Raw genomic sequence first — 27058 nt, 5'->3', positions numbered from 1 at the left:
TGAACTATCCAGTTCATTCGAATCTCGCCGGGGACTGCGACAAGGTGATGGACTCTCATCCCTACTATTCAACATTGCTTTACATCGATTTGCATCCCCAAAGTTGCAAGGCGAATGATGATGAAAGAGAAGAAAGATAGTAAAAATAAAACGGCCTTCCGTATCATATTAAGAACAGATGTATGTAGCTAGTACTAACAGTGCCATTGATTCTAGTTAGTTCATTTCTCTTTTATGTAGGTTTTAATAAAGGACTAGAGCTTAGTTTTTATTATTCTAAAATTGATGCCAAAAACATTATACCTACTCATGAAGCGAAACAAAAACTGATTTTTAAAATTTGATAATCAATATCTAGATCTACTACACTTTGTATTTCAGCAACTTTTCCTTTACAACTGCTTCAATATTTAATAAATACTTTAACCGGATTAGATTTTCCTTTGCCTGCTCCAAGTCATTCTCCAGAAAGCTATCGTTCAGCTTCTCGTACAGCTCATCGATTTCTGCCTTCAACGTTTGGCCGATTTCATCCAAATCGTCATAGTTCGAGGCTTCCTCAACGGCCTCATTCTTGTCCATCATGTCCATGAGAAACTCCGGATCAACCGAAGTATTCTCCTCGGAAATTTGAACCCCATTTCGCTTAAGTATGTACCGGCCTCGGGTTAGTGGTGTGTTTAGGGTTTTGTATGCCTTGTTTACTAGTGAGCTCCATTCGAGGGAGTTGGCTTTTTCTTCGTTGGACCGTCGACTGAATTTGTCCGGGTGGAGCATGCTTTGCAACCGTCGGAAGTTTGAGGTTAACGCAGATGAATCCACGTCGAACCGGTTCGAAACGTCTAGCAGTTTAAAGTAATCCTAGAATATTAAGAATAATGTAAGGTACAGTCTAGCTTAGTTTTGTTTGTTTGTCTTACCACATCTTCGACTCGCTGCAGTGTTCCACAACTGCCACAGAAGAATTTATCCTTCTTCACCAATGGCTTCGAGCAGCTCCAGCACACTTTGGCGGTTGAGCAGTACAGCCTTCCGGTGGCTGTATGGGTCGCCGTGGATTGCACCAAAGCGGATAAGTATCGCGTTACAGGCAGACGAAGCATTCTGTTTCTGTTGTGGATGGTTCCACAGCATATATAATTCGAAATTTTACTTAAATTTGTTGCACAATCGAGAATGGTATTTTCAGAGCCGTAAACTTTTATTTACAAACAAGCCAAGCCGTCAGCTGATTTTCTTATCACCGCCACCGCCGCGAAAATTGTAATGAAACTGGAACAGACATACGTTTTCTACCAGGTACAGTATTTATGCAATTTATTTAACGACATATTCTCAATTTTTAGTTGAAAGTCGGAGTTTTCGACTAGCGAAGTTGGATTTTTCTCCAAATCCGCGCGTCGGACCTAACTTCGGAATTGGTGCGCTAGTAAACTTGGTCCGCTATACAGCGCACCACTTCCGAAGTTAGGTCCGACGCGCGGATTTGGAGAAAAATCAAACTTCGCTAGTCTGAAATTCCGGGTTTCAACTGCACGTAGAATACAAAGGCTTGCACAGAGTAATAATATATTAAAGAATTTTTGTTTCGTAATATGGCTAGTGGGCGCGGTCAAAAGGATCAGCCAGCCATCCTGGAAATAACATCGCAATCATGTTCGCAGTGTCAGCTTGTTCCAAAAAGTTTCGTCATAAAATCGAGCTGCACCGGTTTTATAGCAAAGTGCTTCGTTTGTGTGAGTTCCATCGCAGCAACACGCGTCGGCGTAATCACGTCAATCGCATCACACGCTAGTTTGAGAATACCCACGGAACTACAAATCAACCCAAATTTAAGTTGTTTTGACTAAAGTGTCTCGAGTATACCAAAGTGGCGAATCCTTGTCGTTTTGACAGGTTTTCCCGGTCTTCCGTGGAATAACTCAAATTTGCGTCAAACAGCGAAAGTGGTGAGTGAGTAGTTCTCGTTTGAGAGCGGCAAAAAAATTAACCCACTGGTAAGTTATTTTCACCCAACGGAGGCCTCAAATGACGCAAATTTGGGTTAACTCAAGAAAACCCAAATTTGGCTTCTTCCACGGAAGAGCAGCGGATGCGTCGGTGCTTCTCTCTTTGTTTTCGACAACATTGCGGTGGGGCGAGGGAGAAAACAACCCAACTTTGAGTTAAAACTAAAAGCAGTTTAGCCAAATTTGAGTTTTTAAAACTTATTCTTTGGGTTTTAATATTTTTCCGTGCCCATTAATGGGTACTTTAGTACCCATTTCGAACAAAAGTGGCTTAACCCATTAAATGGGTATTTGCCGTTTACCCATTAATGGGTATTCGACTCGAACTTCAAAAAATGGGTATTTTTAACTCTTGATGTTTGTATAGAAAATGGGTAAAAATGCCCCATTATTTCGGGAACGATTTTGAAGTTTGAGGTTAAGATTAGCAAAATGATCTTACACGCTAGTTTGAGAATACCCATTAAATGGGGCTTAAGTACCCATTTTTTGATTCAGTACTAAGCTGTCACAAAAAGAGTATTTTTCTGACAACAAATAATGGGTATTTTAACCCCATTATGAACTTTGCCTTCTGTATTCAATAATGGGTAAATAGTATGCATATTAGTTATGAAAATTTCATGACCGCCATCTTTTAACTTAGTGTTTTTGTGACTCTAGCTGGATGCACAAATTTGATAAAAACGAATAATATCTACGAGAATATCTACGTATCGATTGGAAGCAACAGAAAACATCCCAATAACCCGTAGGTAAGTAGTATCGATGAATATTTTATTAAGTTGTTTTTAACAATACTCGTTTCTCATTGCAGATGACTGCAGTCATGAGTACTTCGAGAAAAATTGTGGCAATTCGCAAACAATATGGATTTGCGGAATCCAACAAGGAATTCGACCGGAACAGTACTAGGAGAACAGCAGTGGATGCGGGAAAATAATAAATACGAAATTGTATACTGCTATAGAAATAGATAGAAATAGACAATCATTTTACAGCTAGTCATTTAATTCTTATTATTGTCATTTTCTTCTAAGATCATTTTGCTAATCTTAACCTCAAACTTCAAAATCGTTCCCGAAATAATGGGGCATTTTTACCCATTTTCTATACAAACATCAAGAGTTAAAAATACCCATTTTTTGAAGTTCGAGTCGAATACCCATTAATGGGTAAACGGCAAATACCCATTTAATGGGTTAAGCCACTTTTGTTCGAAATGGGTACTAAAGTACCCATTAATGGGTATTCTCAAACTAGCGTGTAGAAGAAAATGACAATAATAAGAATTAAATGACTAGCTGTAAAATGATTGTCTATTTCTATCTATTTCTATAGCAGTATACAATTTCGTATTTATTATTTTCCCGCATCCACTGCTGTTCTCCTAGTACTGTTCCGGTCGAATTCCTTGTTGGATTCCGCAAATCCATATTGTTTGCGAATTGCCACAATTTTTCTCGAAGTACTCATGACTGCAGTCATCTGCAATGAGAAACGAGTATTGTTAAAAACAACTTAATAAAATATTCATCGATACTACTTACCTACGGGTTATTGGGATGTTTTCTGTTGCTTCCAATCGATACGTAGATATTCTCGTAGATATTCGTTTTTATCAAATTTGTGCATCCAGCTAGAGTCACAAAAACACTAAGTTAAAAGATGGCGGTCATGAAATTTTCATAACTAATATGCATACTATTTACCCATTATTGAATACAGAAGGCAAAGTTCATAATGGGGTTAAAATACCCATTATTTGTTGTCAGAAAAATACTCTTTTTGTGACAGCTTAGTACTGAATCAAAAAATGGGTACTTAAGCCCCATTTAATGGGTATTCTCAAACTAGCGTGCAGAAGCGCATGTTGTTGATACTGGAACTGTCAGTCTCTTTGATTTCCTCCTCGTTTTTTCGTATCGTTCCGATCCGGGAAAACTCTTCTAACTGCTGTGCAATTTTCAGTGAAAATCGTGCAAAAACAGGAAAATTTCCGACAGAATGGCCCCAAAGAACAACAGCTTCATTGCATTCTTCAAGAACATCTACTACGATGACTACAAATGGTGAGTTATTTGATAAATTCTGCCCATTTCAGTCGCTCGGTTGTGTTCAGCTGTCAGCCGAAACACGTAATCGCGTAAAAATTGATTGTCACGCACGTATGTTTATGTTCCAGGGCACTGGTGAAGAGCGCTGGTCTGTTTCTGGTCGGAGTGCGTATCGCCAAAGAGTGTCAAGGTCTGGAGTTGATGCCCTCGATTCCGCATTAATCCAGCCGCTCGGTTGATTTGTAGATAACTACTTAACTGTTAGAATTAATTTTAAGATGAGTGCCGGTGTATTTTGAAATAAAATTTCGTGCAGTGGCTATGAAAACAAAATGGAATCTCTTCTCAGAATATCACTCGTCATATTGGCTTTTGCCTGCGTCGTTCAAGCCGAAGAAAGCGCTCCCAACTTCGTAATCATTCTGACCGACGACCAGGACGTGGTTCTCAATGGACTGGTTTGTATCGTTTTATATCTAGGTATAAGTCAAGATTTTACTGTGACATTTTATAATTAACAGAATCCGATGATCCAGACGCAACAACTGATAGCAAATAGAGGAGCAACTTTTCTGAACGCTGTAAGTAAAACATGCAAAATTTCTCTTTACAATTGACTCTAGGGTGGCTTGAGCTTACAGAAGAAAAATGAAAGATTTTGCATTTAGAAGCATACCCCCTGAAATAAGAATAGGCGTACCTCGATAGTACGTACCCTCGATAGTACGTACATTTTGCCTCGATAGTACGTACACCAAAATTTATTTTATTTTTAATCTTCAAAAATGGGTTCGAATCATTAGTAGACGTATAGCAGAGATTCCGATACTATGAATTTGTGTTATACAGACTCCTATAACACGGATTTTCAGTCATGGTTTCCCAAACTGTGGGTCATGACCCCCAAGGGGGGTCGCCGGCCATCATCCAGCGGGTCGCGAGGGTCAGTCGAATAATTTACTGTAATCAGGGTCGGATCTAGGGGGGGGACGGTTAGGCCCGGGCCCCCACATTTAAGGGTATCTGGCATCATCATTCTGGCGTTACATCCCAGTTGGGGACGACTGCTTCTCAGCTTAGTGGTCTATTAGCACTTGCACAGTTATTAACTAAACGCTTTCTTTACCAATAGAACGTTGTAATAAAATAAAAAGGCATATGATGGTTCTATTTTGTATCGGAATAAAAAAAACTAAATTTCTCGGCGAAGATTGCTCTCCAAAACATGAATCAAACCCATTAAGTTACTTATCCAAACCTTCCAAACCATTGATTTCAGTTCTCTTACTTGTTATTATTTTTCGTTTTCCAACAATTAATGTTTTTTTACGATACGTATAAAATATTTGCCAGTTTTCCATGAGTTCGGAAATTTAAACAACTTTGAGTGCCGTAGGGCACTGCAAGCCGCGGTTACTAAGGAAAATGTTCATAGTTTTTGACGTTTCGTGGCTTTGTTGTTAACGATTCGGACTTAAAAAAATCGTCAGCTCTCGTCTCGCATTAAAAAAAAAAACACGCCAGCTTATCATGAGTGGTTGGATTTGGGGGTATGCGTGCGTGTGCTGTTTTCTAACTTGATGGTGGCTCACCTCATGGAGTTCCTTCTGGGATTCCACAAGAATTCCATCCGGGACTCCACTCGTAGTTCGTCCAAAAATTTGTTCCAGAGCGTTCTTCTGGGATTCCGTAAGCTCTTAATAAAATTCTTCCGAAAGTTTATTTAGGATTCCTTCAGAAAATCCCTCTGGAGTTTTCCCAGGAGTTTTTTTTTCTGAGATTCCTTAAGAGGTTCCATCCTGGGGTTCCGTCAAAAACTCTTGCCAGGATTGTTCCAAGAAGTTTCCCGTGATTCTTCCAGAGATTCCTGGATTTCTGTAGAAATTAATTTTGAAATTCCTTCAGCATTACTCCTTCTAGGATTACCTTAGTAATTTTTCCTGAAACTCTTCCAGGTATTCCTTCCGTGGTTTCTCCATAAACTTATTCTATAATTCCTCTAGGAGGGAGCTATAACTAAGTTGCTTATTGTTTATTCAAAAAAATCCTACAGAAACTCCAGAGGATTACCAAAAACAAAATACTCTAAAAAATCCATAATGAATTCCAGGAGGATTTCCATTACAAACATCTGAAAGAATTCCAGAAGCGTCTGCAAGAATTCCTGACGAAGCTCTTGGTAGAAACCAAAAAAGAGTCCCTAGATGATTCCTGGAAAAAGTTCTCGAAGAAATCCCAGAAACAGTTTCTGAAAGAATTCCTAGAAGAAGCTCTAAGAGGAATCCCGGAAGAAGTTCCTGAAAAGTAATTTCTGACAGTCATCCAGAAGAAATTCACGGAGGAATCCCGGAAGGAATTTCCGAAAGAATCCTGGAAAAATCCCAGAAAGTTTACCTGGTAAAATTATTGTAGGAATCCCAGAAGGAATACTTAAATCAGAAGTATCTCCCGAAAAAAAACCGGGAGAAGTTCCTGGAGGGATCTCGGAGAAGCTTTTAGAAGAATACTGAATTAAGCTCTTGTCAGGGATCTTGTAGGATTTCTGGAAGGGTTTTAGAAGAAAGTCCCGAAGAATTCCCAGGAGATGCTCCGGAAAGAATCTCGTATGAAATTCCAGGAATAAATCCTTAGTAAGGATTCCTTACGGATTGTTGCAAGGAGTTTTTGAAGGAATCTCGGTAAGAATTTCTGATACAATTCCCGAAAGAACTCCTAGAGAAATTCTGGGTGAAGTTGTTAGAATTAACCGGAATACCATCTGAATGCCCAAAAAAAAAACAAATCCGGAGACATCCCGAAAGAAACTGTTCGGAGAATCTCGGATGTAATTGCTGGAGGATTCCAGGGACTTTTTGAGAAATTCTTGAAGAAATCTCTTGAAGTCCGAACGTAAACAAAAAGGTCACAAAACATGAAAAACTCAGGAAAAAATTCTTTAGCAACCGCGGCTTGCATTGTCCTATAGGCTGTACCAATTCAATTGTTTCTGGGTTAACCCGAAATGTGGGATTCGGGGAAAGACATTTCGCTTTCTCGCTTGCTTTAGGGATTTATTCAAGTTTCAAGTTTCTTTCAGTTCCGAAATTCCTCTAAGTGTTGGTTACGAGATTTTTCCAGGAATTCTTTCTGGGATTCCTTAGGGATTCTTCCAGAGTTTCTTCTACGATTCCTGTTGAGATTCCAGGGTCTCTTTCAGAGATTTCTTCAGAGATTCCTTCCGAAACATTACCAAGAATTTCTTCTGTAATACTTTCGGGACTTCCAGGATTTCTTCAGGAATTTCTTTCTGAATACCTCCAGGAATTTCGTTCCGGGATTTCTCCATGAATTCATTCTAAGATTCCTCCAGAAATTCATTCCGAGATTCCTACAGGAATTCTTTCTAAGATTCATCAAATAATTTTTCCTTGAATTCCTCCAAGAATTCCGGGATTCCTCCAAGAGCTTCGGGATACCTCTAGGAATCCCTTCTCGTAAAAAAAATAAACTCTTGGAGTTGTTCTAGAAGGAGCAATGTTCAGAAGGTTTTGAAAATATCACGGCAATAAATATTGTAGGAGAAAATAATTCTATAATGTTTCTATAACAAGATATAACTGATCTAGATCGATTTGATTATATCTAGACCAGTTTGGATGGTTCTAAAAGATAATTCAAATAAAATCAATATAAGTTCCCAGAGACGAGATGTCTCTACGAAGCATCTCCAAAGCACAAGAAGATTTCTCCAATAAAGATAGGATTCTAAACAAGCAAAATTACGTAATTAATAAACGGACCCTTAGGCCACATGTAATTTTTTGGCAATCCTGCCCAACTAACATTTATTGTGAATGTAAACGTCAACAAAACGTCCTTAATACGGCTTGATGCTGAGTTACTGTGTTGTACATATGGACGGAAGCTTCTATGCAAGCCCTATACCAATGAATCTGGCGAACTTAATCAGCTTGAACATGTGCGATCAGCTTCTATGCCACCTAGTCATAGCTCTTTTCTCGGCTCTTATGTAACCACTAACTGAATAACATCTTGAGAAGGCGCTTTTTCAGCCTTTTCGCAGTTGTTAAAAAATAGTTTTACAGCATCCCCAAATTGAACGATTAAATATAATTAGGTTATGGATACCGTGACGCAATACATGTGGAACTGGAATTATCACTTTTAAAATTGAATAATGAAAGTACTTGCCGCTACTTGGAATCGAACTCCCGATCTCCGTATCCACTGGTCCCGATGATGTCCTCGCTGCCACACTGCTATATATAAATAACATAGAAAATAGCCCGTTTTGTTTTACTCCAGGAAAGGCTTCATAATTGTCCTACAAGAAACATTACCCAACTTCATCTTGCTGTAAAAGCTTGTGAAACGTCAAACGCAATAATGTTTACATTGAACAAGCTGTGTGGTTGCGCCAAAAGATTCTTCTTCACAGCTTCTAGCTGAAAGAGTGTTCTTTAAACGGCTACGAAGCGCTGCTGTTTTGTGTTTTGGCAACATTACAAAACGTACTGTATAAAAGCAGCTGTTGTAGTGGCTGGGACTCTTACTCGATTTGCACATCTTCCGGCAAATCTTCCGGCATTGAATTAAAGTGCAATAAAAGCAACCCAAATAGTTTCACAGCACATACATGGATAGCTGTAAAGAATTTGTGTAGTAGCTGTATATCCCGCCTCAAGTTTGTTTTGACAATAATGTTTACATCCGACAAGCCGTGTTGGTAAACCAACAGTTTCTTTATTACAGCATCTAGCCGTAATTAAATCGCATAACGGCCTTTAAAGCGCTTCTGGTTTGGGGGTTTGTCATTATAATGAATTGTACTGTATAGTAGCAGCTGATTTGTTAGTGGGGACTCCTATTCGATGTGTTCAAGTTTTCACATCTTCCGGGAAATCTCCCGGAGTTGGAATAGGGTGGAGTAAAGGCAGCCCCAGTGACAAGCAATGGATTTCTGAAAACCGAGTTTGGTAGATGTATGGTGCTTGTTTTGCAGTCGTGTATTAGCTTATGATTTATATTTGACTAGCTTTCCTTTTATTCAGCGTTGACTGCTTTTACTCGATGGTTACACAACAGAAAGCAAATGACTGAAGCTTATAGCGCTGAAAATGTTAGTTGGGTGACGTTCTAGAAATAACATTCTTTGATTTGAAAATGAAATTTGAAATAAAAATTTGTGATTCGATAGTACGTACGTTTCGATAGTATGTACACTAAACGAAGCGGTGGTGTACGTACTATCGAGGTATGCCTGTAGTGGGTTGTCCACGGAAAATGTGAGCACTGGTGAACTCAACATCCGAAAAAAAATAACAGTTAATATCTTAGGGGCTGGGGAACAACTTCGTAGAAGACTATATCATAGTACAACTCTCAATTAATTGCGATTTCACATAAGGAAAGCAGGATGAAGACATCTGCCCCCGTTTACCCTTCGAAACTCCCTTGCTACATCATAGGCAGCTATGTATACTTATAATACTGGAGGTCATCTAATTTGTTTTGACTGAAAATCCCATACAAAACTTTATTTCATTTGCACCATCTCAGTTTTTACCCGATTGAGCTGAAATTTTTACAGATTATTCTCATCCAAAGGCACAATTCTAGGGGGTGCCCCGAGGACTTTGACAACTTTTTTCTCACAATGCGAATATGGGCCGATCTAATGGCCTATGATTGGCTGAAGATCTAGATACATTTTGAAACTTCCATAAGCTGCTGGAGATGACCAGCATGCAAGATTTTTGCAGGGATAAAATCCCAGGATCGAATTCCAGCGATGAATGTCGAGTGTGTTTTCTTGTCCAAATCTTCCTTGCTCACTTACACTATATCCTTCAATAAATATAGCGCTTTATTTCACCACTGGACTATCGCACTAGTTTGCAAGAGTGCGAAAACGCAAATAAAGTCTTAACCATTCTGATTCGAACTCGAGCTGCTCAGTGGATGTAGAAGCAGCAGCGGTATCAGCGAAAGCGGCTATAGTTAAAAAAATTGTGTGCTAGCAAAAGTGCCGAAAAGTGCTACTTGTCAGCACTCTTAAGAGTGCCGAAAAGTAGTACTTTTCGGCACTCTTGTTTTAGTGAAGAAAAGTAGGCCATAATGTTGCTCTAATTGCGAGTGAAAAGTATGGGAATTTGAAACGCAATTACAAATATTTTTATGCAATTCAGTATCATAATTTATATTTTATATAACTCATTTTGATATCATAATATCCAATTTTTCCGAACTGGTTCATTATGCAACTGAAATGAGTTGCATAATGAAAAATAGTTGTATAATGTTCATAATGCAACTCATTTGAGTTGCATTATGAACATTATGCAACTCAAATGGGTTGCATTTTGAAAAAATCATTGCATAAAACGTTGTATGGAACTCGTTGCAAAACTAGATTTTTTCAGCACTCTTCGTATTTATCCAACTCGGCAAGCCTCGTTGGATAAATGTACGACTCGTGCTGAAAAAATCAACTTTTTGCAACTCGTTACATAAATAACTATTTCACTCACTCCCAAAGCAGCGAGAATTTCGTTTGCCCTTCGTCAACCAATGCTGTCTTTCCTTGACTACTATGATGCCGATGATGATTGCTTTTATGCAGTAAACTTTCTACTCCCTCTGTGTGGTTGGCATGGTGATGTGGATAGAGTGCGCGTGTCACGGTTGTTTTGTTCCAGGTTGGAATCCCGTCACGGGCACATTTTTTGTTAATCTGCTTTGAAAAATGTTTCGTGAAAATTAAATAAAACGAAAACAAATTATCCGCAGATTCAAGCTATTTTCAGTTGTCAATATTCGCTAGGGTAGGTAATCAAAATTTGAACCAAATTGCGGTTTTCTGAAGCAGTGCAAATTTTAAGTGATTTTTTCTCCCACATGGAAATAATTTACTACTGCAAAATCGTATGTACATGAAAGCCACGGGTATAAGCTTTCTGTTAAATGGTAAAAAGTTTGTATTTGCACCGAATTTCATTGAAATATTCGATTTTTCATCAACAATGATTTTAATCTTAATTTGAACCATCGTAATCATAATTTGAACCAATTTTAATCTTAATTTGAACTACTGGCGGCAGCAGCTCGAGCAACTCACAAAACAGCCAATTCCATGCTAAACAATTAAAAATCACATGAATCTGCTAATTCTCATATCTATTTTTCATTAGGCAGTGGAATCTCAACTAAGAATGTTCGAAATTCTTTAGGAATTTGGAAATTAAGTTTCAAATTTTTCATCCCCCAAGAGTAAACAAAGCAACCACTAGCGCAATCTACAGGCTAACACTAGAAGCTCACCCCCGTTTACTAGTTCAAATTTAGATTACAAATGGTTCAACTTAAGATAACATTCTCCAAGTAAGAATCACTTAAATTTGATAATTTTATGACAAATAATGTGGAATATTATTCGGTTGGTCGATTCTACGATAAATAAGCTTTCTTTTGACGTATTCACTTATTGCGTGTGATGCAATGCATGAGCTGTATGGGTGCACCGAAAATGGGCTTTCTCTGGGGGGAAATAGGTGAAAACACAGTGATTTTTCAATTGCCTGTTTTCCATGACAAAAACGCTTTTTTCAATGCTTTTAAATTCCATGTTATCAGGATATATTACGGAAAGCTGTTTAACATCTTTTTCTGGACAATATTTGGCTAAAAAGTACGTCGTTTTAATGAATTTCGAAATGGTTCAAATTAAGATTACAATTTGACTAGTTCAAAGTTTGATTTCTTACCCTACTCTTGAAAAAAGTGCTGGAGGGGAAAAGTGTTTCTCAAGCAAAAAAAAATGAAAACAAGCTCTCCCACCGAGAATAGCTTATTTCATATCGCTGCAACGGAAATTACGAACCCTGATTATAGGTAACAAAACTCCCACATGGTTTGGTATGGTCTCGGGTATGCTACTATGGCGGCGTTCACAAATTACATAACTCTCTTGGAGGAGGGGGAGTACGGCCAAGCGTTACTGTTCACACAAAAACTATTTTCATACAAAAAATACGTTACGGAGGAGGGAGAGGGGTCAAAAAATGTCAGCGTTGAGTAATAAATGGAAGCTGCCTATTCGTTACGAAATCGATGTTTTCTCACTAGCCCGGCTAGTCTGACCAGAGCCGGATTTAAGGGGGGGCCAGGGGGGCAGGGCCCCGGGCCCCCACATTTCAGGGGCCCCCACAAAATTTCACTTCACAAAAAATGTGATGCAAGAAAAAACACTAGTGCAAGACACTTCTCTTTTGGTTAGATTTTTGTCATTAGAACTTCAAGCAACTGTGATATGTTGTGATTCGTTTCAGCAAGACTGCAACTATTTGTCCAGCTATTTGTGAAATTATAAATTGTTTCCTGGAAACTTTTTTCATTTATTTTTATTTGTGCAAGATAAATTACCAGAAATCATGTAGAAAATCTTCGACTGAATTCTAGATAAACACCAAATCTCCATTGCCGTAAATAAGGGTGGCCAGAGGGCCTGGCCCCCTCCAGAATCACAAGATTCAGGCAATAAGAATATTTGGAGCAGTTCTGGAGTATAAAAATCTATACCGACATGGCCTTGGCCCTCCCTAGACTTATAACCAAGGTACGCTTAAGCAAAACTGTAAATTGAAGAGTCAAAAAGTTCCTGCTGAATAAGTTTGTTTTTTTCTTGGTTTATGAAAACATTTTTAAGAATTTACCACCGAGTTTTTAGAGAAATTGAAAGATTTTTTTTTGAAATTTAGAAGTATTTTTGAAATACTAGTGTTTGATTTTACTCAAATCGGAGAACACCAAAACTGTTGCAACATTTTCTGGATGTTTTCTAGCTAGAATATAAGGCAGATTGTTTTGAATAGTTTTAGTCCAAATTTTATAAGTTGAGAGATTTGCTTACTGAAATTAGGATGAATCGTTGGCGAACTTCTAATAACATCAATAGATTCATTGAGAAAATTATAGAAGAAATTTGTGGAGAAATTGGCTAATCTTTTGTCCAGGTTTTCGGTAAAAGATTTTCTAGTTCAATAGTATTTTATATCCGTAACTACATTATGAATTTATCACAGACAAACAGACGTAACACTCTGATAATTCCCATCGTACAACGATTTAACGGTATTTCTCAAAATTCGATAGGTGGCCAACTGCCCACCCGTGGCGCTCGCATCGTTTTTGTTCGAGTTTGACGTTTGCTCACTACCGCCACCTAGTTGATGGTCGGCCAAACTTAGTACTTTTAGCATTGGGCGAATATGTTTCCGTGACTATGATTTAAATCTAAAATCGTTCGAAGTGTTACGTCTGTTTGTCTGTGAATTTATCATGGATTCCCGGTAAAATTTCTTCAAACTTTTTAATAATCCTTTTGATTTCAAAGTTAAGTTGAAAATTCTTTTGGGAGGTCGCCAGGACTCCAGCAGTAACATTAGAACAAATCGACACTGATTTTTCATTTGGGCCTAACTGACATTTTCGAGTTCTCTTCATCGATCCTCTCTTTGTGTTTTCACAGAATGTGTATTGAGTTTTCCAAAGATTTTTTGGTTGAAATGCGAAGAAGGCGATTACATGTTGCTATAGAAACAAAAAGAATAATGATTTTGTTGGTTTTGACCAAGTTATTAGCGAAAGAGAGAGTCGACGAAGAGAAATCGATCAAGTCAGTTAGGCCCTTATGAAAAATCATTGTCGAAATTTTTGTTAAGTTTTCATACTTTATTGCTTTTTTTATGTCTTTATTTATGAGATTTTCAGCCCGAGGCTGGTTCATCTCAGAACTTTATTGTTATCGACCAGCAACTTCATCAAAGATTGCAGCAGCAATTACCGAGAAATTCTCTTTGAATTTCACAAAAACGACACTACCGAATGCGCTACAACTTATACTAGATTTCTCGAAAATTCCAGCTATAAATTCATCTTGCAGTTTCTATGTGAACTCTAGCATGAATTTTTATTAAATCTGGGATCTAATACTGTGAGCACACTGGCAAAAAGCATGTTTTACTTTATGTAAATTTATTTCATCATTGTTTTTAGCGTGAGAGCAAAAGAAATCAAATCTGTTATGAATAAATTTAGTGAATATCAACTTCTTTTTAAAGAGCAAATTGTTTCACAACTACAGTAATACCTTCATTGATGCATTTTTATAAGAATTGTTGATGTTTTTTTTAGATTTTTCCCATGTTATATATAGAAAAACATATCCTCTATATAGAGGGGCCCCCATAACACTGTGGCCCCGGGCCCCCACATTTGTAAATCCGGCCCTGAGTATCACACGATATACGAGTTCAAAAATCCAATGGAAATTTTTCGTCTATGGCTGTACAAGTGCAAATTCTGTCCAATTTTAACATTGTCGTGAGAATGAAAAAGTTACACATAATAAACTCACTCGTTTCAGTTCACATCATCCCCCATTTGCTGCCCGTCGAGAAGTTCTCTGCTAACAGGACAATATGCGCACAACGTCAAAACTTTTAACAATTCCCAAGCCGGTGGTTGCTATGGAACCCATTGGCGGGAAAAGGTCGAACCATCGACATTTCCCTTATTGCTTCAGCAGGCAGGCTACCGGACGTTCTATGCGGGAAAATACCTCAATGAATACTACTCCAAGGAAGTACCTCCAGGATGGAACGATTGGCATGGACTGCACGGCAACTCTAAGTACTATAACTATACCTTGAATGAAAATGGTCAAATTGTAACGTTTTCGGACGAATATCTGACGGATGTCTTGGTGAGTAAGGAGGGAAACCGGGAAACTTCAAATGAGTTCCGCATTAATAGTCTTTTTTTCTCAGAGTAATCGTACAGTGGATTTCCTAGCTAACGTCCAACTTGGAGTGCCATTTTTCGCAATGGTCGCTCCTCCAGCACCGCATGCTCCTTACACTGCAGCCGAGAGGCACAAAGATACTTTTCCCGACGTGATGGCACCGAGAACCAAGAACTACAATCTTCCCTGTGGACCACTAGGTAATCATTGTTTCTTCAAGTAGCATGATGAATCTGATCTCTGAAATTTGAGATCTTTGTTATAATACCGTTTGGCATAAGGACATTTGGTCTTACGATGCTGTTAGTTCAATTAAAAAAATCGGTTTCATTGAGGTTTCTAAATAGTACTCAACTAATATCTTATTTCATATTTCAATCAATATACAATCATTCCCTGATAAAAAATATCATAAAAATACGATAAATTTTATTGTTACAACACCATTATTTCGAAAAATATTCACCATTAAACGTATTGTAATTTGCACAGCACACTTACCATCACCCCTATTGTTCTATACCATTCGGCGAATGGTAAATGGCACTTTTACAATAAAAAATGGTGGTCGTTATGTATCTTAACCATAAAATTTTGAGAAAATTTTCATACACTTTTTCGCGAAAAACAATAGAATGTATTGTGTTTTTATGAGACATTTTTAGGGCAATTTTCAAAAGAAAACAATATATCTTAATGTTTTTTCATTGTTCTTACAATACAAATACAATTAATTGAATGACGTCAAATGAATCGTTGTTACAATAAAAATACAATAATATTTGTTGTTATTTGTAAGCAGTTTTTGCTTTTGAAAATCCATAGAATTTATATTTCTCGCTAACATTTATATCCAGCATTTACGAGCACTAACGGCCGCCAGAATGATATGCACATTTTATGATAAGAATCAAACACTCTGATGTCTGTCTGGTAAGTATTGCTTGGCAGCTGTTGATAAGATCTATCTTCAATCTTTTCAAATAACTGCCAAATATCACAAGTCAGACCTCAGGTCGTATGATCCATACCATAAATCGTTCACAATTCATGTGGCCATTAGTATCTATAAATGCTGGAGAAAATTGTTACCGAGAAATATGAATTCTTTGGTTTTTCAAAGGCGAAATTTGTTTACATAACAACAAATATTATTGCATGTTTATTTTAACATCGGTTCAATTGACCCCATTAAACTAATGAATTAACTACATCGGCTGTTTCCCTACTCTCCGCATTGACCAATGTGGCGCTAGCTTCTATGCGCGAAAAATCGCTAAAAGTAAAACGCAAAAATATTGTATGGCGAATACCATCTAAAGGCAAATTCTTCAAAGTGGAACACATTATTCGAAAAAATATTTGGTAGTGGTTGTTCACAACGGTGACCACTATTAAGCCTACCAAATATTTTTTTCGGAAAAAGCTTTGTGTTTCAGGTAATTCAAGTTTAGATGCATTTTGCCATACAAAATTAAATTGATTTACTCCTGCTGATCAACTGTGGCTGCCCGCAAAGCGGGTAGTCCATTGTATTGTTATCAATGGTAGTTTACTATTTACTAGATTCCTTTAATTTATTGGAAAACATTAGAAAAATGATTGATTATCTTTTTCTTGTCGTAACATCCTCACTTGGCTAAACCTACTTCAGCTAGTTTTCTATAAGTACTTCCTCAGTTATTCATTGAGAGCTTCCTCTGCCAACACGGCTTGACGTCTGTCAGTCGTTGAAGTTTTAGCGAATAACATTCGATAACCGAAACATCTACTGTACTCAAATTTAAAAAGAAAACTATAAAAAAATATATCAAGTGATTTTGTATTTGATTATACAAACATGATCCAAGCAACAACAATATTTATTGTTATTTATTTGTTACGAATTGTTTTTAAGTGTAATTGAGAAATAAACTCTTTTTTAATAAAAAAGCCCATGAGAACTTTGCAGGCACTTTTGCAACTCTATAAAAACATCTTAAATTATTTTTTACTGATAGTAACTTTAAATTATTATAGAACTATTGAAAAACAATCGAATCAATTAGTCACTATTAAAGCTAATGTTCACTTATTGTACGAACTATATGGGCTTGATTTCTATTGTAAAAAGTAACAATATATCTACTATGTGTTTTATTGTGAACAATAAAACCAGTCATATGTTAATAATATTTACCATGTAATGAACGGTATTTTTTTATCCGGGTTTTCATGAATTCTTCTTTCATAGAGAAACATTGGTTACTTACGATGCCGCCGACACCACTGCCTGCGGATATCCTTGCAAGCATAGATGTAAGTTACCGCAAACGCTGGCAATCTCTCCTGGCTGTTGACGAAATGGTGGAATCGATAGTTAACATGCTGGACAATCGAAAACTGTTGACCAACACTTACATCATCTACACATCAGACAATGGGTATCACATGGGACAGTTTGGATTACCGTACGACAAGCGCCAGCCGTACGAAACCGATATCCGGGTTCCATTCCTTATGACAGGACCAACAATTCCACCCAAAACACTTGTTTCCAGTCCGGTGACACTTATAGATATAGCGCCAACCGTTTTGGAACTGGCTGGCTTGCAAGTACCTGCTCAAACTGACGGTGCTTCAGTTTTGAATAAACTGTATCATATGACGCAGATAGAGGAAAGGCAGATATTGATAGAATACTGGGGAGAGGGAACACTAGAAACCTATAATCCAGAATGTCCATGGCAAAAAAAGGACAAACTCATGGTAAGCTTGTTAAATATTACCTTTTTAAAACTAGACTTAGCACGAGGGCGGCTAATAACGAGGCACCTAGCTACCACTTTGGTCCGTACAATCTGATTACTTCAAGGACAAGGTTAGTATGTGAAAGAGGTCGTGCACCTCTAGGTATTTGCATTATACACGCTCACGGTGTAGTGTTTCGGTGAGCCATTTGGGGCTGTTCGACCAAGTCCCTGCGACAGTGGCAGTGGAGAGTTGTTGCATGCGGTATTAGCCGTCTTCGTTTGACCTCAATGATTAAGAATGTTGCCATGTTATAATGCTATTGTCTTTCTTTGTCTTAGCTTTGCTCGTTGGATGCTGGGTGCCATTGTCAGGATGCATGGAATAATACCTACAGTTGTGTACGCCATTTGGCTGACGATTTGGATATGATCTATTGCCAGTTCAAAGATAATGAAGTATGCATTGAATGAATTCTAAAACCCATGTCCTTTGGTCGCTAATATTATTTTTTTTGTAATTTCAGCATTTTATCGAGGCGTACGATTTGACCAATGATATGTACCAGATTGAAAATATTGCCTACGATATGCTTCCATCCGTACGGGCTAAGTATGATCTCGCAATAACCAATCTAACTGAATGCGTCGGGGCGACTTGTAGACGAATTTATTAGATTTGAACAATTAACTAAATTTTATTTACCGTAACATATTTTAAAATTTCAATAATAAACGTGCTTTATCATCGTTCCTACGTGTTTCATATGTATGTATGCTTAGGGTTTCGAATAGACACTGAGAAACCGGAAGCACAGTCTGTGCCGGAAGTATGGACAAATGCACGTGTTTACTCGATTGGCTTTTGAGCGGTGCCCCATTACGTTTATAATTTATAATAAAATTTCCCCATACAAACTTTAAATGCCTTTTGAAAATAGTTCCCGGATTCCAAAAATTATGAAATTTTGGATTTCGACTAATTTTTTGGGCGGAGAATCCGATTATGAAATAATTCGGATACCCCTAAAGAAAACCAATTATGCTATCACGCCAGGTGACGCCAGTGTTATTGGCAGATAGTGGAGTGTTGACATTACGATAATTTGATACCAATCGAATCGAATTGATACCAATTATTTTTTTTTTTTTACTAGTTCGTTTATTTAAAGGCTCATTCGCCGAGAGCAGCTTTACAGAGCCGAATTTCATGGTTAATCATAGCTTACATAATTATAAAAATTATTTCTTTTGTTTTTTGAACACACTTTCTTATTGGACGGGTTGTCCAAAACACGTACCGCCGCATGATTCGTGTTTGGGGAACACTGGTCATCATTGCAAGATTTCTTTGTTTCGATTTCCTTCGTGTTTTTCGATCGACGTCGCTTGTGTGTGACCACATTGTAATTCGTCGATGAATTCGATGCATTGTCGTCGACGTCTGTCCAATCATCATCGTATTGTTTTCCTTCTTCAGTAGTAGGTATACCTACTACTGAAGAAGGAAAACAATACGATGATGATTGGGGTCGCTGGTGTTGCTGGTGCATTTGGAACGGGATGAGATGATTTGTTCTGCTGATTGTTTATCGATGGGAAATCAGACGGTTTAAATAAACCATTGGCAGATGATGGTGCCGGTGGGGGTTCAGCAGAGTTGGTATGCGAGCATTTTTTACCCGGATGAGTTGGTTGGTTACATCGTCCACATAACTTGGTTGATTGGGGTAAACGACCATTGTGTCTTCGTTTTGTATGGTGATGATAGAAGGAATATTCCTAAACAAATTCATTCTAAGGACCCGTACACCGTTCGGCATGCCGGGGAAGTACTGCCTCCAGGTTTCATCCCTTATGGAGATCACTTCTCCAAACATGAGCATTGATTCGGTGACAGCTGCGTTGCTTACCGACGGGGACAGGTTGAGCACGCGAACAATAACTGCATCACAGTCGAGATAAACAGGAATACGGAACTCTTTGTTGTCACAAAGCATTGTCCGTTTCAAGTTGTGCTCTGACTGGTAGCGACTGGCAATTTCTTTTGAAATCATTTCAATAAGCACACAGTTGCGTAGATGGTGCAACTGGATACTCCTGACCTCCTCACATTGGAGTTTTATTGCTTGCTCCAAAAAAGAGTGCACTTTCCCGATTTCTGGGCGAATCGGGAGAACACTAAAGTCGATCACTAATGTATTATTTCGCACACCGTACATTTTACTCGAGTAGTGACCGAAAGCAAGCGAATTCGAAAAGCGCGTCCGACGTACTTGATGTGTGTCTATCAACTGATATCAACTGATACCAATTATTGTCAAAGATTTAGCAGCTAAATTATAAGCACAGACAAACAGACGTCTCACTCTACTCACTTCCTATCGTTTCCCTTTTTAACGGTTTATTCAAATATTCCGTTGTTCGCAAACCGCTTGCTCATGGCGCTTGCATCGTTTTTGCTCCTGTTTACCACAGCGTAATTAGCATTAGCACTGTACTTCGAAATAAAGAAATAATGAAGATTTTAGGTTATTCCAAAATGAAATAAATGTATTCTACACATGGTGTCAGAAAAGCCTATTGAAACTTAATGTAAAAAAATGTAACTCCATTTCCATTAGCAGGAAGTTACACACGCCAAACACAACAGTTTTGTTGGGAGGTCAACCAATACAAAAATGTGAAAGAATAAGAGACCTTGGTGTACAAGTAGATTCTAAAGTGACATTTCTAGATTGAGTTTAAATAAGGGCGAAAGTAACATGAGAGAGTTCTCTTCATCGACTCTCTCTTCTTCAAATTAAAGTGACAAGATGCCAGTATTGTTGAACTTTTTGATCATAAATCGCTAGGTTGCGATGCAATCTAGCGTCTAAGTGTAAAAAAGTTCGATTGAATTTGCATCTTGTCACTTTAATTTGCAGAAGAAAGAGTCGATGAAGAGAACTCTCTCATGTTACTTTCGCCCTTATTTAAACTCAATCTAGATTTATAGATCATTATAATAGGGTGGGGCGGGGCAAGATGGGTCACCTAAGGATGGATCACCATAACTTTGTAAATACAAATCGTGTTGGTTTGTATTCATCTGCTACTCTTTAATACACTAGTTAACTATGCTAAAATTCGATAAAAAGTTCATTAAATACAAAATATGATGTTAAACAAGCAGTTTTAAAAAGTGATCGATTTTGCGCCGTGAAAAAAGTGCGGGGCAAGATGGGTCACCTTTTAAGTAATTCACATTTTCTCAACGAAAAACGTCAAAATATAAAATTTGTTTCGCATTCATATTGTGGAAATACAATAGTTACGCCCTTTTGGTAAGTTACTCTGTATCGCCCAACCCTATCAACATTGGAGCTGATGACAGCTCAGCAGATTTTTTCTCATTCTTTCCCAACCGATTGTTCTGAACGCGTGCATTCAATAAAGTTACAATTGAATTCGATTCCTCGCGAGTGTTTCCTACCGTAAATCCAATCTGTCCCGTTCGCTGGAGAATTTGGTCCACCTTGTGCGTGTTCCAGGGTTTCGCTGCCACTGCTGGTTCTCCCAACAGGTTATGGGCCTAGCCGAACCGATCGAATTATGATGGAAGTGACCGAGTGACGTGCCGTGATGCTGAAAAGTTCGGCCGAGTGCGTTTGAGGTTAGGTGTTTTTGATTTCGCTGCGAAAGCGAAGCTCGCGAAAGACAAGGTTCCGCAGTGTGTGCGACGAAAGGGAAGAAGACTATCGGGAAGCCACCACTTGCTGCTGTTTGTGAAGAAAGTTCTGAGTGGTCAGGCAGAACCGCCATTACTGTTCTGAAGCGTTGGAGAAAAGTGGTAGAAAACTCGCGAAGGTGTTTGTGTTGGTGAATGTCGAACTGATTCCCCACCATCGATACGGTGGAAGGCTAGTGTTCGGTGCCGGCAATAAACATTTTGTTTTGGTTCGCGGAGTGATTTGAGAAGTTGTGAAAATGGTCGATGTCAGATTTTCTATCCCGAAACTGAATGGTCAGAATTGGCAGACCTGGAAGGTTCGCGTCGAAATGCTACTTTGCCGGGAAGATTTATGGTACGTGGTGGAAGATGGTGTGCCGGATGAAGATGATCGAAGCGACAACTGGAAGAAGGATGACCGCAAGGCCAAGGCAACAATCGTGCTGCTGCTCGATGATTGCCAGCTCCCGCTGGTGAAGAGCTGTGCTTTCGCCAGTGATGTGTACAACTCGTTGAAGGCGTATCATCGGAAAACGAGTCGGTCGGTGCGCGTATCTCTTTTAAAGAAGTTGTGTTCAGTGAATCTTTCGGAGGGCGGTAATCTAGAGAGGCATTTAAGTGAAGTCGACGAGTTGATCGATCGCCTAGATGCTGCTGGCACGGAGCTCGATAAGGATACGAAGATTTGCATGCTCCTTCGGAGCCTGCCACCGTCGTTCGATGCAATCGTATCTGCGTTGGATGGTCGTTCGGATGACGACATTTCTATGGATGTGGTAAAATCCAAGCTCACGGATGAATACTTCCGACGTCTGGAGAGGGACGGATCTTCTCTGGAGACAGAGAAGGCGATGAGATCATCTGAAGGTAAGATTGGTAAAGATTCCCGAACATGCTATTTTTGCAAGTTGCCAGGCCACTTGCGCCGGAACTGTAGAAAATTTCTCAGGCTCAGAAGGCGGAACGTTCCGAGGAAGAGGACAAAGCTAAGACTGCTCATGGATTCGGAAGGGAAGTTGCCTTCACATTAGAGGAAGACATGAACGCGTGGGTCATCGACAGCGGCGCGAGCACGCACATGACTGGAGACAGGTCGTTCTTCGGTAAGCTGCAGGAATTTGCTGGTGGGTGGATCACCATGGCGAATGGTGTGAAAACCCAGATTCGTGGCGAAGGATGTGGCGTGCTAGACAGCGTAGGTGATGATGGCGAGAAGGTGAAGATCAAAATGTCTGATGTGAAGTACGTGCCGGGTCTTACGACGAACCTGATTTCTGTAAGGCGTTTAACGGAGAAGAATTTGAAGGTGGTGTTCGAGAAGGACTTGTGCAAGATTTGTGATGGAAACGGAATCGTTGCGACAGGGGCTCGCATCGGCGGGTTGTATCAATTGTGCCGTGGCCCTACGCCGTGGAATGGTTCGGATTCCCATCGGGCCAAATGGCGTCGACGAATGGGCCACTACAGCATGATGGCTGTACAGCGTTCCCCGGAGGAGGAGCTTACATCCGGAATCAAGCGTGGACCTACTAAAGAAGTGTTAAGAGAAGAATCGGGACAAGCAAATGAAGTGATGCAGCACTTTGGTGGCCACGAAGAGGTGCTGAAGCAGGAGGAGGTGACCTTGGCCGCTGGTTCTTCGACAAGCGTGCTGTGTTCTACGGAAAGTGTCGCAGTCTACCTGAGATACATCGAGACCATCGAAAGCAAGCTGGTGTTAACCTGAGACGACGCCAACGGAATTCCAGAGATTTCGGAGTATCTGGTAAAGGACGTAATATTGAGGAGGAGTGTGGAAATACAATAGTTACGCCCTTTTGGTAAGTTACTCTGTATCGCCCAACCCTATCAACATTGGAGCTGATGACAGCTCAGCAGATTTTTTCTCATTCTTTCCCAACCGATTGTTCTGAACGCGTGCATTCAATAAAGTTACAATTGAATTCGATTCCTCGCGAGTGTTTCCTACCGTAAATCCGATCTGTCCCGTTCGCTGGAGAATTCGGTCCACCTTGTGCGTGTTCCAGGGTTTGATGCCACTGCTGGTTCTCCCAACCTCGCTCCCAACACATATATGCTCCATATCCATACTGAGTAAACAAGAGCTACTAATAAACAATTTATAAATTTATTTGGAATTTAAAAACTTTACGATTTGAGTGGTCCTAAAGCGACTTGAAAATCGATGTTTTCACTAAAAAAAAATCATAATTTTATGTTATAATTTAAAGCTTTCATTCCGCTTGATTGAAGTCATTTATGAGATAGTCTTATAATAAAAAATAAATAACTTTTGAATGCTCCAAAAATACGTTCAAAATTGAAGGTGACCCATCTTGCCCCTCGACAAAATTATCAACATAATCAAAACATGAGTAATGCGCCCAAAAATGGCACTGACCCATCTTGCCCCGCCCCACCCTACAAACATTAACAAGGCCAATAAGATGCTTGGGTTCATAAAACGCTTTAGTTACAATTTCCACGACCCATACACAATAAAAACATTATAATATTTCCTATGTTCGTTCAATATTGCTTTTTTCACTGAAAATTTTCCTTGCTTCGCTGAACAACATGACGTTTTCTTCCAGCGAAGGCTTACGCGATACAGAAAATCGCTGAATTTCACACTAGCACTGCAGAAAATCTGTCAACAATAACTCAATACACATGCATTTTCAGCGAAAAGATCTATTTGCGTGACAACAATCCACTCACATGACTACCGGGCGGCCGCCGTCAAATATCAGGATTGCCAACTGTCCGGCGACTGCTGTCAGTTTTCTTTGTCGCCGAATCTGGCGCTGGGTCTTCGGCGCGGAAACCCAAAGGTGGGAATAAAATTTTGGGGTTTGGGCTACTAGAATATTGTTGTATAGTACAGTCGCCATTTTTAGATTATCACGTCAGCCGAATAGAATCTGTTCAAAAACAGTTTTTATTATTCGCTCTTCGCAAACTAGGTTGGAGATGTGGGCAGCCTCTGCCACCTTATGAAGCACGGTGCAAGCTGTTGGATATCCAAACATTAAAAGAACGTCGAAAATTCGCCATGATTTCATTTATAAATGACGTCGTATCCAACGGAGTTGATTCACAGGATATTTTATCAAAATTGAATTTCGTCAACTACGGAATCGCAGCATTTTTTCTACTAATCACTATCGTACTAATTATACCATGTTTGGACCTATAAATCAAATGATGAGGTTATATAATGAACAATGTGAGTCCACAGACAAACAGACGTCTCACTCTACTCACTTCCCATCGTTTCACTTTTTAACGGATTATTCAAATATTCCGTAGTTCGCAAATCGTTCGCTCATGGCGCTCGCATCGTTTTTGCTCCTGTTTGACGTTTTCTCACTACCGCCATCTACTCAGTAGATTTGCGTACCACAGCATAATTAGCATTGGGCGATTACGTTTGCGTGACGATGATTTTTATCGCATTTTCTTCCAAGTGACACGTCTGTTTATCTGTGGTGAGTCCATTGACTTCGGTATGTCGAAAGCTAAGCTTAAGAGACAATTGAATGTAATTCATTACTAAAAAAAAAATATTAGGGTAAGAAAACATAGTTGTAACAAATGGTCTACATATGATTGACGACGAATAAATAAATAAATTATGTTTGCGTGACGATTATTTTTATCGCATTTTATTCCAAGTGATACGTCTGTTTGTCTGTGTAATAAGCTTAAAATCAAGCTTAAAATAAGAACACATAAGAAGATCAGGTGCGCTGGTTTTGTTTACGAAGAGATTTGTGCCCTCGAAATCGTAAGCAGGTGCCAAGTTCGGCCATTGTGGCGGTCATTTTGGGATTCTAACAAGTCTGGAGCAACATTTGAAAAGGGCTCAAGAGGTCTTGTGTCTTTTTTCTAAAACGCTCCGTAGGGCATAACAGCAGCCCGCCCACGCAAATGAACACCGTTATCCGAAAGATCGATGTTTGCTCTATCTGATAACGGTCTTAGTTTTTGTGAATAAACTGAGGGGGGCTCAGGAGCGACGTGTGAAGTCATTGTTTACCAATGCTTGTATGCCCTTTTCAAATGTTGCTCCAGAAGTCTGTCCTTAATAGTCCATTTTACGAGCCGATTTTATGAATGAATTTTGACAGACGGTAGCGTTTAATAACCCGTGAAAACCAATACCGTCTTACCCCGTTCGTTCGACACGTTTTAATACGACACTTTTTAATTCGTACCCCGCTTATTCGACACATGTCGAATTAAAAAGTGTTCGAATGTCACAGCGATGTACACTGTAAATGCAAAACAGTTTGATATTGCGCTTATACTCCCACCCGCAGCAGCTCCTCCTGCAGCTGGCAATTCCGGAAGTTCTGAGTTGGTGCTATTCTACACCCAAACCGCCTGGAGACCAACCGGAATGAACTGAGGATGGCAATAATCGTAGAAAGAACGAGATTTTCATTCGCACCACCGCATTATCTGTTAAAATTATGTTTCATAACAAATCCGGAAATCAAAACAAAAACAAAAATAGAGTTGCCAAAATTCAATGATCATGATGGTGTAGGGTGACCAGTTTGTCGAATTAAAAGTTTACCCCGGTTATTCGACAACAGTCGGTGTCGTATTAGCGGGGTAATACGGTATCATCATCAACATTGTTATCACTTCGTAAAATGGCTCATTTTAAATTGTTGAATACATGGAACACAGAGAAACAGACGAACACTTAGAACAAATTTCATTTAAAAGCATCGTCACGATATACAATCGCTCAATGCCAAATGTACTATGCTTGGCCGTGTCACCACTAGGTGGTGGTAGTGAGCAAACGTCAAACATGAGCAAAAACGATGCCAGCGCCGCCAGTGTTTAATCGACCTACTACCGAATATTTGAATCAACCGTTAAAAAGGTGATCGATGGGAACCAAGCATCTTGTGACGTCTGTTTCTCTGTACACTGAAAGGAGCTTTGCAGTAATGACATGCACAAAAATGTTTTTAAATTTACCATGGTAAAACATGATCATCGACTCACCAACGCTTCTTGTGTGCGTTTTGTTTCTTCTCACATCAACCGGTTCGATAGCTGAGTGGTAGCGTGCGAGCATGGTGATATGTCAAGATTCTTGGTTCGAATCCGGTTGCCAACAAAAACTTTTTTTAATTGAAAATCGAGTCCATGGTAAAATTGAAAACATAATTCTGTTGAATTAAAACGAAACTCAGTCTGCACAAATTTGGTGGCGTTGTGCATTTAAATTGACCCTCAGAATAGTAATTTTCACCGCAAGCCGCCGTTCAGTGTATGCATCAAGACTATATGAAAAGTGTTACGTCTGTTTGTCTGGGTTGTATCTATGCGGTGAATTTTTTATAGCACAATGCATAAACAAAACACTCCTCGCCAGTGTGAACGAAGCTGAACAAGTCTCGCGCTGCCCGCCCGCCCAGGGATGCCACATATACAGATTTTTCTGTAATCATGCAGATTTTCTCGCAGCTTTTCATACAGAATTCTGTATACCAATATTACAGATTTTTGGAAATTATACAGAATATACAGATTTTTCAGAAACTTACAGAATTTCAAACAGATTTTCCACGAAATATTACAGATTTCATACAGATTTTTGGCAAAAAATGGTGATACAGATTAAAAAGATTTTTGAAAGGCAAAATACAGATTTAAATGTGGCAACACTGCGCCCGCCGTGCTGAAGCGCTGTCAAGCAACAAACCAGAAAAAAGAGCACAACC

The 27058-nt window shown here is 39.1% G+C and overlaps 2 protein-coding genes across 2 annotated transcripts; one reads left to right on the top strand and one right to left on the bottom strand.

Annotated features, from left to right (window-relative positions):
• Positions 1-255: 255 nt before the first annotated feature.
• Positions 256-1328, bottom strand: LOC134291441 (iron-sulfur cluster co-chaperone protein HscB). Its single transcript, XM_062859177.1, has 2 exons — positions 921-1328; positions 256-861 (listed from the first exon to the last, which is right to left on the bottom strand). Exons 1-2 carry the CDS (start codon positions 1101-1103, stop codon positions 364-366), a joined length of 681 nt encoding a protein of 226 aa, XP_062715161.1. The 5' UTR covers positions 1104-1328; the 3' UTR covers positions 256-363.
• A 2926-nt stretch (positions 1329-4254) lies between these two features.
• On the top strand, positions 4255-18349 carry LOC134291440 (N-acetylglucosamine-6-sulfatase-like). Its single transcript, XM_062859175.1, has 7 exons — positions 4255-4524; positions 4588-4647; positions 14490-14828; positions 14893-15067; positions 17101-17615; positions 17939-18055; positions 18124-18349. Exons 1-7 carry the CDS (start codon positions 4399-4401, stop codon positions 18271-18273), a joined length of 1482 nt encoding a protein of 493 aa, XP_062715159.1. The 5' UTR covers positions 4255-4398; the 3' UTR covers positions 18274-18349.
• Positions 18350-27058: the final 8709 nt, after the last annotated feature.

Source organism: Aedes albopictus, chromosome 3 (genome assembly GCF_035046485.1).
Source record: "Aedes albopictus strain Foshan chromosome 3, AalbF5, whole genome shotgun sequence".
NCBI classification, from domain to species: Eukaryota; Metazoa; Arthropoda; class Insecta; order Diptera; family Culicidae; genus Aedes; species Aedes albopictus.
This window is presented reverse-complemented; position numbering and strand designations above follow the sequence as displayed.